Source organism: Thunnus thynnus, chromosome 6 (assembly GCF_963924715.1).
Source record: "Thunnus thynnus chromosome 6, fThuThy2.1, whole genome shotgun sequence".
NCBI lineage: Eukaryota > Metazoa > Chordata > Actinopteri > Scombriformes > Scombridae > Thunnus > Thunnus thynnus.
In genome coordinates, this window is record NC_089522.1 from 27,929,211 (window position 1) to 27,949,586 (window position 20,376).

Here is a 20,376-nt window from a genome sequence, read left to right on the forward strand (position 1 = left end):
TTCTCTTCTTTCCTGCAGTAGTTGCATTCTTGCCTTCTTCAGAGCTCAAAGAACTCCTCCATAGCCTCATCATCAGTGAACAAAGGCACACTTCAGATCACATCAGATCATTGATACCAAACTTGAAACCACTGGGGCACCAGTCCACAAACTGGATAATGTGTCTGATTTTGAAAACAGCAACAACACCTACACCAAGTATTGTACAGGACAAAATCTTAATGTATTACTATTCTATATTAATATAAATTGGAGTCATTGGTGTAATTGAGAATGTATTTAGGGATCTTCTTTTTTAGTGTACAAACTTTTACTTTGTTGTATATTTTACCATGTATAAGTAATTCTTCATTTTAAAATTAACTGTGATAATTACACCATCAGATCATAATGATTTGTCAATAACCTGCAATAACATAAATCTAAGAAAGCGAGCAATTTCTATCTGAAAATGAATTCATTTCAAGGGGTTCACCCTAAAATATCTTGGTCATCATCCAGCTAACTGTCAATAAGATGCACTTTTGCAGGTTTTTAAGGACTTGTTGCCAGATTCAAAGAACCGAGACATCCAGACTTGTGTCAAATTGTCAGCATCCTAATCTGGTTATCCATGTACGTAGAACAGGGTCATGATTTCTCCAACTCTCAAATTCTTAGATGCTGAGTAAACTAGTCTGATATATTTTTCAATCATACATCTCCAGCTTTGTTGGCTGATAATGAGACTCTATTAAGCCTGGTTGTAGATGGCTGTGGGCTAGAGTCTGTGAGTACAGGCTGAAAGTTTCACCGAATTTACTAATCGAAGAACACACAAACATTCACGCAAGCCTACATTTTTGGAACCATTCCAGACGGGTTCACGATTTTTTAAGGCTGTCTTAAATCAATAGTCAGGAGCCCAAATGTTCCTCCTGTTCATACGGGCCATCAATCATCAATCATTATGCACTTACAGTGTAAGTGATGGGGGCCAAAATCCACAGTCCTCCTTCTTTGCACAAATGTACTTAAACATTTATCTGAAGCTAATATGAAGCTTCAGCCGTCCAAACGAGTCAAATCAAATAGATATCTTTCAACGTTACAGTCTTTTTAGTGCCCAAGTCCTACTTTTGTTACTATACTTCCACTGCAGCTCAACAGGGAAACACTGTCTGAGGAAACACAAAGAGGGAATTTGATGCTAAAAAGACTGTAAACGTGGCAAATATCCACTTGATATGACTAACTCAGACTGCTGAAGCCTCATATAAGCTTCAGATATACTTTTGAATACATTTTGTTCACTAAATGACTGTGTGGACACACTGTTGATTTTGGCCCCCATCACTTACATTGAAAACACATTTGAAGTGGATCTTTTAATGGAAAGTATGAACAGGAGGAATAATTACAGCGAGGAAAACCTCTTTCAGTGTTCATATTGGCAACTGATTGTTGTTTTAAGACACACTTGAAAAACTATGAACCCATCCTTGCAACCAGACAACCAGAATGTGGGACTGTCGGTTGTTGGAGTTGGATATTTACGACAGCACTTGAACGCAACACTTGTACAGTTCAGGGTATCATGGCGCAGAGGAGGCCAGAGAGATCCGCGGCATCAAAGTTTCATTTCGGCTCGGTTTGTAAGCTGTTAACACCTTATACTCTGTAAAGATTATAACATCCGACGAGGACAAACACCGGTAAGCTGATTAAAGATGATTTGGCCTGTTTTTGAAGGTCGTTGTTTTCTCCAAAGCGGAGGATAGCTTAACATAAGCAGCAACGTTACATTATGTCCGAAAGGAAAATATCGTTTCAAGCTTCGTATGAAAATTACACTTTTATGTCCTTAAACGGCGTTAATCATGTGTAATGTCATTATAGTAAATATTGTTTTATATGTACACTATACTGTGTTATAAACAGCTGTCTAACAGCACATGAACGGGCGTGTAGAAATGCGGCAAGTTGATTAGCTTGACAGAAGTTGCTAAACAGTTTTTAATCATACTGTGCTGTTGTGTCATTAGCATAATAATAAATCACAATATCTAGCTTTTAATGGCAATACATCTGTGTGTCTGTGCGGCTAAATGGGCCTAACGTGGTATCTGAGCTATAATCTGGTGTTAGCTCCAACATTTGAATATTGTCTACAGGCCAAACAAGGCTGTGGATGGAGGAGAGACTTTTTTTTTTTTTTTTCCTCCTCCAAAAGCAATTTGGGACTGAAGCCTCACTGTGCTCAATAATATGGACATGTATGGCTGTATGGCCTGAATGATACACATAACTACTAAGTGTTGCTACAGGAGCAGGAATTATAGGAATGCAGGAGCAGATGAAAAGAGCAGATTACTTTTTATAACAAGCCTTCTGTGTGGCACTGAAATGGATTATTACCAGCATTCCCGGTACAAGTCTGATGAATAATGTGCTGGTTTATTCACTTTGGAAACAGCCAGACTGACAAAAAAAAAAGTTCCTTTTTAACTGGAGTTGGTTCACTGATTTGCTCATGGACACTTCAGAAGGGCACAGTAGTGGAGGAAGTAGAGAAGAAACCCTTTACTTAGTACTTTACTTAGTTTTTTATGACTTTAAACTGGATATATTTGGATTATGGACTGTTGTGGATGAAACAAAACATTTAGGGACATGTTGTTGGGCTGTAGGAAAAAGTGATCGACATGTTTTTACCACGTTCTGACATTTTATATAACAAACAACTACGATTAATCGAGAAAATACTCAACAGATTATTTGTTAATGAAAATAATGATTAGTTGCAGCCCTACAATAAAAGTAATTCTACCCAGCCTTCCCAGTACGAGACTGATGAATAATGTGCTGTTTTATTCACTTGGAAACAGCCGTACTGTAAGTTAAGTGACAAAAAGTTCCCCTTGGACTGGAATTGATTCACTGACTTCCTCAAGTAGTGGAGAAAGTTGAAAAAAGACATTTTATTCAAGTAAAAGTAGCAATAAAACACTATAAAAGTACTCCATCATAATTAAAAGCTCAGCATTCAAAATTATATGTAAGTAAAAGTACATAAGTATTTACAGGGAATTGTACTTTAAGTATCAAAAAGTAAAATGACTGCAAAATGGCACAACTCAGAGTCAGACCAATAAATCAGCTAATATTAGCCCATTGCAGATCTACTGATGTTGCATATATGTCAGTCGATTCTGCATTATACAGTTTGTCCACCGCAGAGTAGTGACAAGTCTAATGATCAGCATTTTAACCATTTTATTGACATTTTATAATCGTTAGTTGGCGTCCTAACTGAAACCATTAGGTCCCCTCAGATAATGTCTTGCGTGCAGGATTGCATCATAAACTCTCGGCCTGCGAGAGAAGATTATTTTCATTAGTGATTCATCTGACGGTTATTTTCTTGATTAATTGTTGTTTTTATAAAATGAGAGAAAAACTGTGATGGTGATTTCACAATGACGTCTTCAAATGTTTTGTCTGATCAAAATCCAAAGATATTGAGTTCACTATCATGTATGAGAAAGGAAAAGCTTAAAACTCTCACATTCAGAAGCTTCTACCAGCACATTTTTTGGCATTTAGGCTTATCAAAATAGTAATTCTCTGACTAATCGATTAATCATTGCAGCTCTGATAAGCTCTACGACAAAACTGCATTATTAAGATTAGACCCTGGCATCAATGCACCAAGAATATATCTCATACTGTCTCTTTATCTGAGTGTTGTTGCTGTTAGCAGCCTCGTGCTGGTTGGGAGTCTGGGGTTGCCTTTTTATGGCCAGGCCAGGCTCAGCTGTGGAGAACCAGGGGTTTATATTGCTCCACTCTGATGGCTGCGTCGGCCTCGTCAGCCTGGAGCGACGGCAGAGAGTCAGCAGCTGTTGTAGTGTGATTGTTGGTGCACCAGGTGCAATGCTAAGACCTCATGAATCTGACTACTTTTATGTTGTAGAGCGGGGAATAGAGGTCTTTACATCCTTCTTTTCATATTCTCCGTCATGTATTTTGATATTCAAAGTGAATTCAAATAATAAATATGAATAGCCGCGTTTCAACAGGCTAATTCTGCACATAGGAGACCTGTTCTACAGTTGATACCGAGGTGACAAAAATGCAAAACGGTGTCGAAGCCTGTATGTAAATGATCTTTCGGTGGTAGTTGCAAGCTCGCACCTGCAAGAGGCAACGCTAGCAAGAGAAAGGAGACACATTGTGAGCAGCAGCTACATGTAAGACGAGTCTGTTTTTGATTTAGCCCGTTCACATGCACGGAACAGCTCCCACATAAACAAAACCTCGCTGAATACTTGGACTCTTAGAAGTCACATAGTTTTATGAAGCTGTGGCTCAAAGTTATGCCTTGCAGTGAATAAATCAAACTTATTTTTTTTTCTAGATTTAAATGTTGCAAGATGGTTTTTACAAGATGATGCTTCTGCCTTTTGAATTTTTTTTTTTTTTTTTTTTTTTTTTTTGCATTTGTATTTTTAGCCTTTTTAGGGAAGGATGGCAATATCAGTCGCTCAGGCTGGAATATCTCAACAACTGTTGGATGGATTGAGATTATATTTTGTACATACATGGTGCCCAGAGGCTGATTTTACTGATCCACTGACTGTTAATGCCGTGACGTAGCACCACCATGAGGTTCACATTTGTGGTTTTATATGAAATGTCTCAACAAATATTGAATGGATTTCCAAGGAAAAACAGCACAGACGTTCCCCTCAAGGTGAATTGTGATAACTTTTAATTAAGCATCATCATGAGGTGAAAATTTTGAAAACTTCAAGCGACTCTGAGTCGTTTGTGTATCCTGAGTCATTGGGTTTATGACCAAATACCTGTAAAACGACGTCATTCCCATCAGTCTCAGCTGTACTTTGTGTTTCGAGCTCGTTAGCAAATATTAGAGTGTACAGCTTTAACTAAAGATTATATTCATTACTGATTACTCTCACAATTATTTTCTTGATTAATGAATCTCTCATGTTTTCTATAAAACTGAAAAATGATCATCGCAATTGCCTAATCATCAAGTTGATGTCATCAGATTTCTTATTTTGTCTGACCAGTAGTCCAAAACCTAAAAGATACTCAGACAAAGAAAATCCTCCAAACTTCACTGGAGCTGCAAATATTAGTAGATTAATCAATTATAAATAGAAAAATTAATTGGCAACTATTTTGACTATATTGATTTATCGTTTGAGTAATCATTTTTAAGCAAAAACGCCAAACATTAGATGGTTTCAATGTCTCAAATGGGAAGATTTAGATGCCTTTAAGATGTTGCGTCTTTTGCGCACAAATTCATTATTTTAATTGAAGACATGCGACAAGTGCGCTCAAAACCAAAAGCAAAACTGATGCAGCACGCATTTGTTGCAATGTGCCTGTTTTTTCTGACTTGTCCGCGGAGCACCGAGACGTTTTCGAATGCAGCAAGCGCACCGCAGGTCATGTGACAAGAATTAACCAATCAGCTCCACAGGACTTGACCTCACAGGAGATAAATTTAAGGCGCATGGGTGATTTTTCAAAAGGCTCATAAGGAATCTTATCAATGTTTATTTGAAGGCAAAACACAACCTGCTTTCAAGCTACGAAAACATACTCAGTAGTGCTGACGTAATTCGGTCGGTACCCTTAAAAGTACAGAGTTCAGTACCCAACCCTACCAATCACATACAAGCAAGAACACATTCCTGGTGGATTACTTTGTAACATGAACGCCATGTTCGACGACGAAGGATAAAACATTTGCCACCGTGATAACTTTCCAGAGTTGTAAAATCCTGTCTGTGATGTTTTGGCTTCTGATAAGTCCTTAAATACGTTAATCTGTAACTCTGCCTCGACTTCCAGGACTGTATTTCATTGTCTCACCGGTACCTCCAACAACACGTCTCCACCATCGCAGACACCTGCGCCGTAGTGCCACATTGCCAGTTTTGGTCTGAATGCGGCTTCAGTTCTGTTCTTGGATGTTTTAACTCTGATTCAGTGGGATTAGTCAGTGCCATACAGTCAAAATAATCAGTTTCTACTTACAGTAGTTTCGATTGTTTGTCTGGCTACAGATACACTAGCATCATAGTTCCCAAAAACAGACATAAACCCTCTCATCAACCTTTTTAAGGAATAGAAAATAACAACCATCCCGTAGAGGTTTGCCCCTCTGACTAACGGCATTGTACCTCTCTGAGTGTTTTTCTCCTGAATATAACCGCAGGTCATGAGCTGAGACATGATAATAATGTTACAGTACGTGATGATAGGGTTCATAGGTTCCCTTTCACCCATAAAGCCTCCCACAACCCTCCCACCCACCTGTGAACAGTCATACGCCGGCCGTTAAACCGATCTCTCTGCGCTCCTCTCTCATACCAGTGAGATTGTTTCTGCACCTCCGCTGTTTCCCTCCCTCTGACCTTCCCGCTCTCCCTTCCTTTGAGAGTATAAATTTCTGTCGTCTATTCCTGGAGCCGGTTGGTAAACACACTGATTGTAAGTTGCTCAATAGTCCTAGCTACAGGACCTACCCTATTTTGGGAAAGAAATAATCGCTTTGCTGTTAGTTGTCAACCGTTAAATTAATCGCCAACTATTTTGCTAATCGATTAATCAGCATGAGTCATTTTTTAAGAAGACATTTTCCAAATTATATGATTCCAGCTTTCAAATGTGATTATTTTCTAGTTTCTTTAGTTTTCTATTATAATAAATTGAATATCTTTGGGTTGTGGACTGTCAGGACAAAACAAGACTTTTGGGCTTTGAGAAACGACATTTTTCACCATTTTATAGACCAAACAACTAATCAAACAAATAATCAACAGATTAATCATTAAGGAAAATAGTTAATTAGTTGCAGCCTTATATAAAATAGCTAAAACATTGAGGTAAAAAGGTGATTCAATAGTTGAACGCGCTTTTGGAAAGGAAAGTTTCCTTGTAACAGGGCAGTGGGAAAAACTCATCACCTCCGTGTAAGGAAATGTCATTACCTCCTCTAACATAAAGACGATCTCTTACACAGACGTGAAGAAGACGTTTGGTGTGCTTTTCAGTGTAGGTCTGGATTGTACAGTATGTATCATAGCTCTGTGGAGGCCCTGTCTGCCCTTCAGGAGAGCGCAGTTTGATCCCTTGCAGAGCCGTGCGGACGCCTGCATTGTTGAACCCCTGTGTGGAATGTGTGCTAAGTCCTTTGGCCAGAGAACCGGAGGCTTTATTACAACCTTTAAACAAATCTCTGTAAGCAGATACCTGTGTATTTTGAGAAGGAATGATCATCTCCAAATATTGACAAGTAGGTTGGACGGACATTTAACGCCGGTTCATACTGACTCGATAGCAATTTGTGTTTTATAAGAAGTGTTTTACTTATTTTTATCATCTGTTCTTTTTCTCCTGGTGTGAACAACTTAAATTTAAACCACAATAAATGTAAAAATCGACTAAACATCTTGAGCTAACAGTCATGAATGATTTGCAAGATTATAGTACATTTCAGAAGTTGAAGCAGTCTTTTCAAATGTAATATATCATTATTTTGAATATTTCATGACCAGGGCTGCAAATAATAATTGTTTCATTACTGATTAATGTTTTGATTATGTTCTTTTTTAATCGTTTGGTCAATAAAACATCAGAAAATTGTGAAAAATGGCGATCACAAGCCAAAGATAACATCTATAAATGTCTTGTTTTGTCCAACCAACCGTCCAAACCCCAAAGATATTCAGTTTATTATAATTTAAAGTAAAGAAAAGAAGCACATTTTTCAGATTTTAGAGGCTGGTAACACTCTCACACTGACAATGTCAATGTGCTGATGTTTAATAGGTGTAATGTTTACCTTGTTCACCATCAGCGTATTAGCATGCTAATATTTGCTAATTAGCACCCAACGCAAACTACAGTTGAGGCTGATGGGAATCTCATTAGTTTTGCAATTATTTGGTCATATTTGGTCAATATTTTGACCTGACGATGGAGCTTGATGAAAAGTCAGAGCATCACTAAAGTTATTATAATCCGTCCTGATTGGGACATTTATGTCTGAACCAAACGTCAAGGTTATCCATGAAGTTGTTGTTGAGACGTTTCACTAAAAACCACAAATGTCAACCTCAAGGTGGCGCTAGAAGGAATTTCAGGAGATCACTAAGGTCATCTGGCAACGAGAAGGTCTGTTCAAAATGCGCCAATCCTTCGAGTAGATGTCGAGATACTTTACTAGATAAGTGAAACTTTTGACCAACTGTCAGCGCAAGATGAATAGTCAGTAGACTCAGGAGGATTCATCAATTTCATGGCAATTCATCCAACAGTTGTTGAGATATTTCAGCCTTAGTGGTGGACTGACCAACAAACCCACATCGCCTCCCTAGAGCCACGCTACTAGCATGGCTAAAAAAAAAAATCACATAACTGCATATTTACTCAAGTTGTGGTGATGTGTCATTTGGGGTTTCAGTAATTTATTGTTTATTTTTGTGTAGTGCTTCTTCTTCTTTTAACATCTCGGCACCATGTTGGGAATAAGTGTCTTCACTTTAACATATTAGTCCTTAAATAAATCACATTCTGTAAGATTTTGGGATCACAAAACAAAAATATTGGAAGAAGGTGGAGTTATACCACGTGTAGTATACTGGTACGTAATACCACGTGTAGTATACTGGTACATTAAATCTCTTTGCTGTCAATTTACAGTAAGTCTATCATTAGTTTTGATACCTCATGTCGATTAATATAGTTTTTGACACTTGAGCCGTCCCAGTTTCAGTTTGTCTGTCGTTATCAGAGCAGGTCTGCGCTCCGGTGTTGCTTTTATAAGCCGATTACTGGGTGTTATGACAGGAAGTTCTGTGTTTTGGTCTGCTTGCTGTGCTGATGGTGGTGAGGAGGCCCGGGCTCAGCTGGCTCTTCACTCAAAGACCTCTTACTCACACTGACTGACTGACTGACCACAGAGACATACCAGCGGGGGGTGTGGGGGGGGGGGGGGTGGCGTTTGGACTCTACCCACAGCCTCGGCTCCACGGCATGTTAGGTGTTCTCCCTAAAACGCCCCCCCACCCCCAGCCCCCACCCTTCCCTGGAAATGGACACTGCTGGTGTATTTATAGCCCCAGAGCACAAGACAGCTCTCTTTCTTAAACACGGGTGAAGAGCTGGTTGTGTTCACCGGAGCTGAGCTTCGCTGTCGTATATTCTAGGCTGTTGTGTCACTTTGCTTGTGAAACGTGCCTGGAAGGGCTTGTCAGGTACGGGAAAGAAACGTTTAGGGTTTTTTTTTATCTAAAAATCCAAAATTTATTTGAGTAAATGTGGCTGGATAGTTTCTACAGTGACTGCTACTTAACAGAGAAATCAAATGATGGAAATCAGTTTAATTGTGTTTGATTTTGGGGTTTTCATCTGCCACTGAGGTTGTAAAAATGTACATTTATACATCACTTTTGTTTTTTTTTTATCTTTGATAGAACTTTTTTAACTGTGAAACTTTGTTAAATTTTGTTAAAAGTCTTCATAACTGTTGCTTAATTCCTTTATCATGTTAAAATTCATGTTTGAAAACGTTAAGTAACATATGTAGGGTTTGTTTGACGTGTGTTTCTTGTGTGTCTGTTTTAGATGCTAACAGTATTCTGAGCACAACCACCGGAAACTGAGACACCCAGAGAGAGGCGAGATGGAAAAGCCGGTCTTACAGACGCAACCATCCACCCTGCCTTTTTTCGACACGGCCCACGCCTTCAACCTGCTGCGGGGTATCCATGAACTCCGCGCCGAACGAAAGTTTTTCGATGTGACTTTGTGCGCCGAGGGCCGCGAGTTCCACTGTCACCGCACGGTGTTGGCCGCTGCCAGCACCTACTTCCGGGCTATGTTCGCCGGGACACTGAGGGAGAGTGTTATGGACCGCGTAGTTCTGCATGAGGTGTCAGCTGAGCTTTTAGGTCTGCTGGTGGACTTCTGCTACACGGGACGAGTCACCGTCACTCAGGATAACGTGGACCTCCTGCTGAAGACGGCCGATCTGTTTCAGTTCCCGTCTGTCAAAGAGGCCTGCTGCGCTTTTCTGGAGCAGCGGCTGGATGTTTCCAACTGCTTAGAGATCCAGGACTTTGCGGAGGCCTACGCTTGCCGAGAGCTGGCGGTCAGCGCTCGACGCTTTGTCCTCAAAAACATAATGGAGCTGGCTAAAGGGACGGACTTTGAGCGGTTGCCGTGGAAGCGCCTGCTCGAGTTTGTGTCAGATGATGAGCTATGTGTGGACAAGGAGGAGACGGTTTATCAAATCGCGGTGCGTTGGGTGAAGGCCGACCTCCAGCGGAGACTGCACTACTGGCCCGAGCTCCTCCAGCAGGTCCGCCTCCCGTTCGTCAGGAGGTTCTATCTGTTGGCTCACGTGGAAAGCGACCCGCTCGTCTACCTTTCACCCACCTGCCTTCGCATGGTGAACGAAGCCCGTAGCTTCCAGTCCTGTGAGTATGACCGCCATGACAGGCCCTGCCACCGCATGCGGCCACGGCCGTCCACGGGACTGGCAGAAATCCTGGTGGTGGTGGGAGGCTGCGACCAGGACTGTGATGAACTGGTCACGGTGGACTGTTACAACCCGCAGACCGGACAGTGGCGCTACCTGGCTGAGTTCCCCGACCACCTCGGAGGAGGCTACAGCATAGCTGCCCTTGGAAGTGACATGTATGTCACAGGTAAGTTATATTTTGACATTCAAACACCTTTCTACACTTTATTATTTACAGTCATAGCACAGTATTTATTTTTCTTTTAAAGATTGTTTTAGGCATTTTTTGCCTTTACTTAATAGTTAAAAGTGCAGAGAGATGGGAAACGGGGGTAGGAGCTATGACCTGCAACAACCTGCAACCATAGACGCTGTGGTTATGTAATATGCATCTTAACCAGTAGGCTACCTGGGCGCCCCACATCACCATATCTCTGTAATAGATTGTTTGTATCAGAAGGCACAACGCTGAAGTTGGCGTCAGAGGTTGAAAGGAAAGATAAGGGAAAATTAAATGACTAAAGCATCCAGTTCTCAGTTTTGGAACCATTAATAGTTGTGGAAAGGTGTTAAATCGATTGGTATCGTGTTAAAAATCTTAACTCGGGCTGTTTAAAAGCCCTGTGAAACGGAAGTTAGAGCGTCTTAAGCCTCTGCACTGTGACGTATTTCCCAGTGAAACGGAATATTTGAGTAGTGTGCGGTTACGAGAGGGATTTAAATCAAATCTTTCACATTTGATTAGACTGCTAAAAAGTGGGCGGGCCTTAGAGTTTAGCGCGATACGGAGCTGCAGAGGATTGTTGGCTCCACTCACACCTCCCTCACCTGTTGTTACATCAGGAGGAGGACGAGGAGATGAATGAATTAGACGTCAGCCACGTTGCTTTGGAAATGAAAACAAAGTTTTTGCCCACTGATATCCAAACACACATCTCTTCCTGTCTCTCTACATATTGCTCTGTTAGCTACTACGACCCACAAACGGTGAAGTGTTGTTTTATATGACCAAGTAGCTAGCTATTCTCCCAAAGTCATATTTGATTAGATTAACTTTTGTAAACACTGCTGAGTGCAAAATGAGTCATCAAACATCTGAAAACGTTTTACAGGAAGAGAAAAAGACAGATTTTGATGTGAAAATACTCTGTTACAGATTTTTGATACATGTTTGGCATATAACAAGAGATAAATGAACAATTACCACATTGACACGGGATTAAAAATGTATTTGTCATTTCATGGGGGCTTTAAAACTCACTTTCAGATTTGTGAAATTTGTTTTATTTATGAAAAGAAAAATTGATTTCAGTTGTTTTTTATGCTAGACCTGATCTAATATGGTCTGGATGCAGAAAAATCAGTGAAATCACAAATAATAATAATAATAATAATAAAAGTCTCATAAATCTGAAACTGTTTTAAACAGTCTCTGGAGTCTTTGTTAGTCTAGTCCACGTCTGACAAGTACTGTAGTGGTTTTTGAAGAAAATGCAGTGAAATCTGAATATTGAAAACTGATGTAAAAACTCAAATTTCATTGTTGTTTTGGTCATTTGCACTGAGGATATTAATATGAGTGTGGTCTGATAAATGTAGCATGGTATAATTTTAGGGCTGTAACTAACAATCATTTTCATTATTGATTAAGCTGTAGATTATTTTCTCAATTAATCGATTAGTTGTTAAGTCCAGAAAATGTCTCAAAGCCCAGGGTGATGTCTTCAAGTTTTGTCCACAACTCAAAGATATTCACTTAACTGTTCTGGAGGACTAAAGACACCAGAAAATATTCCCATTTAAGAAGCTTGAATCCGAGAATTTGGAAACGTCTTCTAAAGAAACAACTCAAAATGATTCATCAATTATCAAAATAGTTGAATATTTAATTTAATAGTTGACAGCCGATCATTGCAGCTCTAGATCATTTACTCCGTTATAAAATGGACGGAGTGAAGACAACATTCAACTTGAAATGTATTTTGTTCCATCAGGTTCTCGTATGTTGTTTGAAGTTGATATTCAGCTGCGTCTGGTGTCCCACTTTCTGAAGAAACAGACCTCAGACGGCGTGTTACAGTTACTGTGTATGTTGAGTCACTGTAGTGTGTGAAAGCTCCAGTCAGTAGATTTCCATTCCCGCTCCTTCAATCTTATGAAATGGCCGTCAGACAGTGCTTATAAATAAACCGCAGGCTCTTTGGGTAGTGACTACATGTGTGAAGGAGGGGAAAGTGAGGCAGGACATGATGTGCTGCCAGGACTGCAGTGGTTATCGTTATCATCTTCATCATCATCATCATCTTCGTCACCGGCAGCCAGACCAAGTCTGAAAATAAGGCCGGTCTTTCCCTCAGAGAAATCATCTTTTAGACTCCGAGCTTGTGACTCCTGCAAGAAACTGATAGTGGGCCGTAAATTTAGCAACGTTAGCTCACTCCCTCGTTAACAGAAATAACAGCAGCAGCAGCAAATAATTGCGTAACGTTGACTGGCAGATTCATATTACACTTGATACAATTTATTTTAATTTATTTTTGAGTTATTATTTATATATTTGGTGTCAGGGCTGCTTCAAATGGACATAGGGGTTTTTTAAGGACAACAAATATAAAACCTTTTGCTGTTGGACGTGTTGAGAAGGAGAACTGCAAATAGCTGCGTCACATGATGTCTAGAACGATCTTCTATCATAAACTGAGCTACTGTAAAGACAAGGAATGGACAGGGTGTCTGCAGATCCTTAAAAAGTCTTAAAAAGTTGTGCTTTTGATTAAAAATGTGCATATTTTTGTCTTATTTTTAATGATAAAAGGTCTTAAAATTCGGATTTTAAATTGTTCACATTTTTATCACTATATTTTTATTATTTTATGTGACCATGAACTCATTTGTTATATGGAGACACACAGTATTACATATAATACATCTCAACAACAAAAAGAATAAATAAATCTTTAAGCATTTATACTGTACAACACACTTTTAGTTTAAAAGTTTAAAAGAGATATGCTCCCAGTTTTAGATGATATCTGGCTCTTGCTCTTACATGGTTTGAATGCACTTCATTTTCACTTTGGACAAAAGTGCCAAATGAATGTAATGTAAAAACATATTTACCACTCCTAAGGTAAATGTGTTCTGCTGTGGAAAGGGTATTAAAATTCCTTTGTTGGGGGCTTAAAAGGTCTTAAAAAGCATTAAATTTCTAACAGCACTGTTATTACCTGGAGGATTGAGATGACTTTAGGGCTGCAACTAACTAATGATTATTTTCATTATCAATTAATCTACAGATTTTTTTCTTGATGTCAGTAATGTCAGAAAATAGTGAAAAATACCTGTAATAATTTCCAAAGACCCAAGGTGACGTCTTCAAATGTCTTCTTTTGTCTGACAACAGTCTAAAATCCAAATATATTCAGTTTACTGTTATGAATGTCACAGAAAAGAATTAGGTATAAGGTATAACCAGCACATTTTTGGCAATTTTTGCTTTAAAAAAATGACTAAACAATTATTTGATCATCAAAATAGTTTCCAATTAATTTTCTGTCGATCAACTAATCGATTAATTGTTGCAGCTCTAGATTCTAGGGAGTCTATAGGGGACACATCAAAACCACAGCCACAGAATTCTTTGATGTTAACCGCTGAAACTTCACGTCTGTGTCCTTCAGGTGGCTCCGACGGCTCCCGCCTCTATGACTGCGTGTGGCGCTACAAGTCCAGCGTGAACGAGTGGACGGAGGTGGCGCCCATGCTGAAGGCCCGCGAGTACCACAGCTCCTGCGTGCTGAAAGGTCAGCTCTACGTGGTGGCGTCAGACAGCACCGAACGCTACGACCACGCGCTGGACTGCTGGGAGGCCTTACCGCCGATGCTGCACCCCATGGACAACTGCTCCACCACCACGTGCGCCGGACGCCTGTACGCTATCGGCTGTCTGACCGGAGAGGACACCATGGCCATCCAGAGCTATGACGCAGACACCAACCGCTGGTCCATGGTCAACTGTGGACAGATCCCCCCGTGGTCCTTCACACCGAAAACTCTGACCCTCAACAGACTCATCTACTTTGTGAGGTGAGGAGACGTCAGTTACGTATCTGAACTCAACCTTTATGCTTTCGTTTAGCACAAAGAAAGAATCGACTACTATCTGACGTTAAGACACTTTCCTTTTAGAACAATAATCTAAATATTAACTATAAACACTTTATGATAAATGAATCCAGACTTTATCATCTAATGAACGATCGCCCAAGTTCCTCTTTGGTTCCCAGTTTTCTGCTGTAAGAAATCACAAAGGAAGGTCTTTTCAAATTTGGTGCTTTTTAGTACAAATCAATGTACAAAATGTAATTATGTTATATAAGTGGTTTAGTGTGAATTCAGTTTCCATGAGGGCTGCAGCTAATTGATTATTTTCTTGATTAATCGATAAGTAGTTGGGTCTATAAGAAGTCAGAAAATGGTAAAAAACCAAAAAAATGTTGATCACAGTTTCACAAAGCTCAAGATGTAACCTTAAGTGTCTTGTTTTGTCCCAAATAACAGTCCACAACCCAAAGATCTCCAGTTTATCATCATAGAAAACTAAAGAAAAGAGAAAATATTCACATTTAAGAAGCTGAAACCAGATAAATTTAGCATTTTTATCTTTACAAATGACTCATTTAATGACTTGTTGGCCCATAGATTTTAAAAATCTTTGTACTTCTGTTTTTAGTTTTTTTTGGCTATCCATTTGTTAATAGATTATTCTTCATAAAAATAACATTTTTCTACATACACATAAACGTATTATATTATTACAGTGTTGATAAGATTTGTTATAAATGTCCTTACATGTATTTTTAGGATATGATTGAGACTTTGATACATCGCTGGTGTAATACTCAGTGAACAGAACTGAAGCAGCGTTTTTTTTGGCAGCGGTTTGACCTTGTTGTCTGTGTGTTTTTTTTTAGGGATGATTCAGCCGAGGTTGATGTTTATAATCCTCAAAAGAACGAGTGGGACAAAATTAGTCCGATGAACCAGGTTTGTATTTCACATCAGATGTTTGTCTGCTAGTGTGCTGTAGTTATAAATACGTACATATAAAGAAATAACTGCAGTGTAATAGTTAATTTTACTTTTCTGAATACAGTGAAAGTGATAAATGAATACGGCTATTTGAGTTCGGTGTGATTACTCAGAGCTTTGTCAACATGAAATATAATTTGTTACTGCTTCTTAAGATGTGACATAAACCTGTTAAGTTTAGTACAACATGAAGCAAATGTTCTTAATTTAATTTCTGTGTTCAGGTTCATGTTGGAGGCAGTGTGGCAGCCCTGGGCGGTAAATTATACGTGTCTGGCGGTTACGACAACACGTTTGAGCTGTCAGACGTGGTGGAGGCGTACGACCCGGCAACCCGCACATGGACTCTTGCTGGACGACTACCTCAGCCCACCTTCTGGCATGGCAGCGTCAGCATATTCCGTCAGTTCATGCCCCTAGTGTCCAGTGCATTCGAACCCGTTGACGTACCCGAGACAAACGCCATTAACCTCCACCGGCACCAGCGTCACCAGGCGCTCAATAATCTCAACATCAATCTCAACCAGAACCAGGACGTGAACCCAGCGCACTGAGTTTGGACTCTTTCGATCTGTTCCCCCTCGTCGTACCATCAGTAGTTTACTGTGAATTTACCTCATCACAATGCTAAAGCTGTGTTAAGTTAAAGTGTCAAGCTGTCGTACTGAAAAAGGCTTCTTGTTTGGGGCTGTCTCTTTAGGTTAGCGGCTGTCTGCTGCTCTCTATCAGAGGTGTGGTAGTTAAAGGCACCCTGTAGAGACAAAAGTCATGTTTACATTGAATATTACTCACCAAAACACATTGTGTGTATCCTTTGAGCTCTAACAATAGCGTTGAATGCATTTTCTTCCTCAAAAACATTTGCAAAGCCTAATTTTGAAGTATTTATGTTTGCTAGCTTGCAGTCTTCTTCTTTCCTGCCTTTGTTGGCGCATGTCTGCTTTTCTTGGCTCATCGCAGCTGCTTGTAGATCCTGGCAACAGCGTGAAAACCACTGGAAGGATCGTGTATTGCATCATCTGTGTGCACTTGCATGAGACAAACAAAACCGAGACCCTCTCATAACAAGCTGGACCGTGTATGAATTTGAAATGGATACAGTAAGTGGTGGCATTCGGCTGACCAATGGTGTAACTCAGTTACTCAGTTAGGCACATTTGCGTTTATAGTGCTGGCCCCGCTGTTGCTCCAACAGCGCTACTAGAGGTCAGAAACTCCACAGGGTGCCTTTAAACAGATGTGTATTTCCCAAAGCAAACAGTCAGTTCTCATTATTGAAGTCCTTTCTCTTGTAAAACAGAAAATGCAAGATTGCAAGCTTATTTCTCACTTGTCCAAGTAGGTTTTCAAGTACGGTGTTTAATTTGTCTCATTCTGTTGTGTCAAGCTGTGACGGGCTTATCACTGTCCCCATGACGCCCAGAGAGAAGAAAACAACCACTGCAACTACGAGTGATGAGAACTAGAGCTGCAGTGATTAATCGATCAGTCGATTGACAGACAATTATTTAAGAAAGATGTATCAAGAGCAACTGGATTTATGTGCTCTTGACTCAACCCTTCTGGATATATGTTATTAGAAGTGATCTCAAACAGTTTGTTTCTGTGTTTATAAGAGAAAAAACTTCAAGGATGAGGACTAACTGATTGGTTTAACAAAGGCACATCTGGTTAACTTCTCTGCCTTTGATAAAGTGCACAGCTGCTTCCCTAAACCTTTCCCTATGAGAGTCTCCCACACGGTGGATAAGACAGTCTCCAATGAGGCTGGGTGTTTCTATGTATGGACATGTCTGTTAGCTGTGGATCACTGTGGATTTATATTTTTTTTACTACAAACACAGTAAATTTAAATTTGAAGAAGCCAAATATTTGGTAAGAAACGGCAATAATCTGTGTACATTCCAAAAAACTGTCGACAATCATAATTGATATGAACACTAATCACAGATTAGACGGCTTAACTGAAACTTACCAGGAGAGATATCCTGCACTCCAGGGTGTGCTGAGAAAGCTGCAGAATTTCAGGATGGTTGCATGTGACGTGAATTTGTACCGGGTTGATACACTATTGCTTGTGATAATTAGCATCTCCTTTTCTTCCCCCTTAACCCTTAAACAAGACTAGATCTGCCTTTATAACCAACAGATTAATGTGCATGAAGTATTTTCTTTTAAATTTGTATTTATGGATGTTTTACAGTTTTGTATTTTTATTTATAGATATATATATATATGTGCTGTGGTTGCATAAGATGTCCCTGCCTATCAGTTGCAACAAGATTAAGTGACACTATGTTGGAAATGGGTTGGCAGTCATAACTGGAAGTGCAAAAGAATCTCAATTAGCTTTCATGTAAAGTTATTTTAGCTTTAATGGGAATGGTGTTTCTGAGTGTTTTTATGGTAAAGTTAACGCAGCGTTGTTTTCTTAGTTTTCATACAAATTTGTGATGTTGAATCTGTTTTGTAAATACAGTATATTCTTAATCTTATGTACTGTGTTTGTATGATGTTTTATAGTGTGGTTAGCATAAATTAAACTGCAGACAGGTCTGAGAGTTTATTCTGCTGAGTCACGGTTGATGAGCAGTTAGCAAGTCGCTAATGCTAACATATTTCTTGTAAACAATGGAAAGTAGATGCTGCAGAGTGTGAAAAGACAATAAATGCATCTTTTTTTTTTTATAAATAGCAAGAGTAAGCCAACGTGTTCACCTATAAAGCTGTATATTTTAACAAAAATCATAAACCTGTGTAGCGTTTTAATTCCAAAGAAGGATGTTCTGATATCTTTAAAGGGGACATATAATGCTTTTTGTTATTTTCTGTTATTTATATACTGTTATGACATGGTTAAACCTCGCAAGTGTTCATGTACAGTGGTTCTTGAAAGTTTGTGAACCCTTTAGATTTTTCTCTATTTCTGCATTAATATGATTGAAAAAGTGATCAGATTTTCACAGAAGTACTAAAACTAGATAAAGTGAACTTATTCATTTACATATCGAGGGGAATGATCCAATCTTACATATTTGTGTGAGGCAAAAGTATGTGAACCCTCGCTTTCAGTAAAAAGCGTGATCCCCTTTTTCGGCAATAACTTCAACTAAATGTTTCCGGTAACTGTTTATCAGTCCTGCACATTGACTTGGAGGAATTTTAGCCCATTCCTCCTTACAGAACAGTCTCAGCTCAGGGATGTTGGTGGGTTTCTTTGCATGAATTTCCACAACATTTTTATAGGATTAAGGTCAGGACATTGATTCTTTTCCATCACAAAACATCACCTTTCTTCTGTTTTAGCCATTCTTTGGTAGAGCGACTTGTGTGTTTAGGGTTGCTGCCTTGCTGCATGACCCACTTTCTGTTGAAGCTTCAGTTCACAGATGGTAAATGGACTGTACAGCGCCTTTCTAGCCTTCCGACCACTCAAAGCACTATGAATCACATTCACATACGCTGAATGGGTACAGGGGCTACATGCAAGGTCCCAACCTGCCCATCAGAGGAAGCTAACCATTCACACACATTCATACACTGATAGCACAGCCATCAGGAGCAATTTGGGGTTAAGTGTCTTGCCCAGGGACACATCGGCATGTGAACTGGAAGAGCTGGGAATCGAACCACCGATCTTCTGATTAGTGGACAACTCGCTCTACCTCCTGAGCCACAGCCGCCCTTGACATTTTCCTGTAGAATTTGCTCATACAACTCAGAACTCATAGCTCCATAAATGATTGCAAGCTGTCCTGGTTCAGAGGCAGCAAAGCAGGCCCAAACCATGATACTACCACCACCATGTTTCACAGATGGGTTAAGGTTCTTAAGCTGGAACGCAGTGTTTGATCGTCACCAAATATAATGCTTCTCATTCAAATCAAGAAGTTCGATTTCGGTCTCATTTGTCGTCAGAATTTCCAATCGCCTTCTGGCTTATCCACGTGGTCTTGCGCAAACCATAGATGGCAGCAATGTTCCTTCAGAGAGTGGTAGCTTTCTCCTTGCAATGCTTCCATACACATCATTGATGTTCAATGTTCTTCTGATGGTGGACCCATGAACATTGACATTAGCCACTGCAAGAAAGCCCTTTAGTTTCCTAGACGTTACCCTTAGGGTCCCTTGTGACCTCCTGGACTATTACACGCCTGCTCTTGGAGTGATCTTTGTTGGTGGATCACTCCTGGGGAGGGTAACAATGGTCTTGAATGTCCTCCATTTGTACACGATCTGCCTGACAGTCGCACCTGTTGTGCAGTTCAGACTTTGACAGTGAAAACCTAGATTTCTCTTCTTTAAATAAGGCCAATAAGAACAACGAACTCATCGGGAGGGGGGCCTTAAAGAGACAGGAGCTAAACTAGCCTGTTTCAGACAGAGGCTGAACTGAGGTGCTGCATAAAACGCCAGTATAAGGTATATAAGAAGTTTTTTGAACTGTAAATCATGAAAAGATGTTCCAGTAGAGCCCCACATTAAAAATATGAACCTGTAAATGTGCATCTGTTATGATGACCCACATTTACTGAGAACATCAACAACAAGGTGTCCTGAGGAGTTTTCAGGTAAACAAGCCAAAGTTTTGTTTACATACAGGGTTACTCACAAAAAATGTTTAACAAACATGTTGAATTAATTTCCTTAAAACATTTTAGAATATTTTCCTTCCATGTTAACAAGCCTGCAGTTGTACTTTTCATTGCCTTTGTGGGAACATTATTACACTTCTT

At 39.7% G+C, this 20,376-nt stretch overlaps 1 protein-coding gene across 2 annotated transcripts; it reads left to right on the forward strand.

The window, feature by feature from the left end:
- The first annotated feature begins 1,550 nt into the window (after positions 1-1,550).
- Positions 1,551-18,328, forward strand: klhl21 (kelch-like family member 21). 2 transcript variants are annotated; one of them, XM_067593164.1, is made up of 5 exons: positions 1,551-1,694; positions 9,652-10,736; positions 14,230-14,635; positions 15,523-15,595; positions 15,865-18,328. In XM_067593164.1, exons 2-5 carry the CDS (start codon positions 9,710-9,712, stop codon positions 16,192-16,194), a joined length of 1,836 nt encoding a protein of 611 aa, XP_067449265.1. In that variant the 5' UTR covers positions 1,551-1,694; positions 9,652-9,709; the 3' UTR covers positions 16,195-18,328. The 2 variants fall into 2 exon arrangements, with proteins under 2 accessions (XP_067449265.1, XP_067449264.1); XM_067593163.1 differs by lacking the exon at positions 1,551-1,694 and adding an exon at positions 9,147-9,281.
- The last annotated feature ends 2,048 nt before the right edge of the window (positions 18,329-20,376 follow it).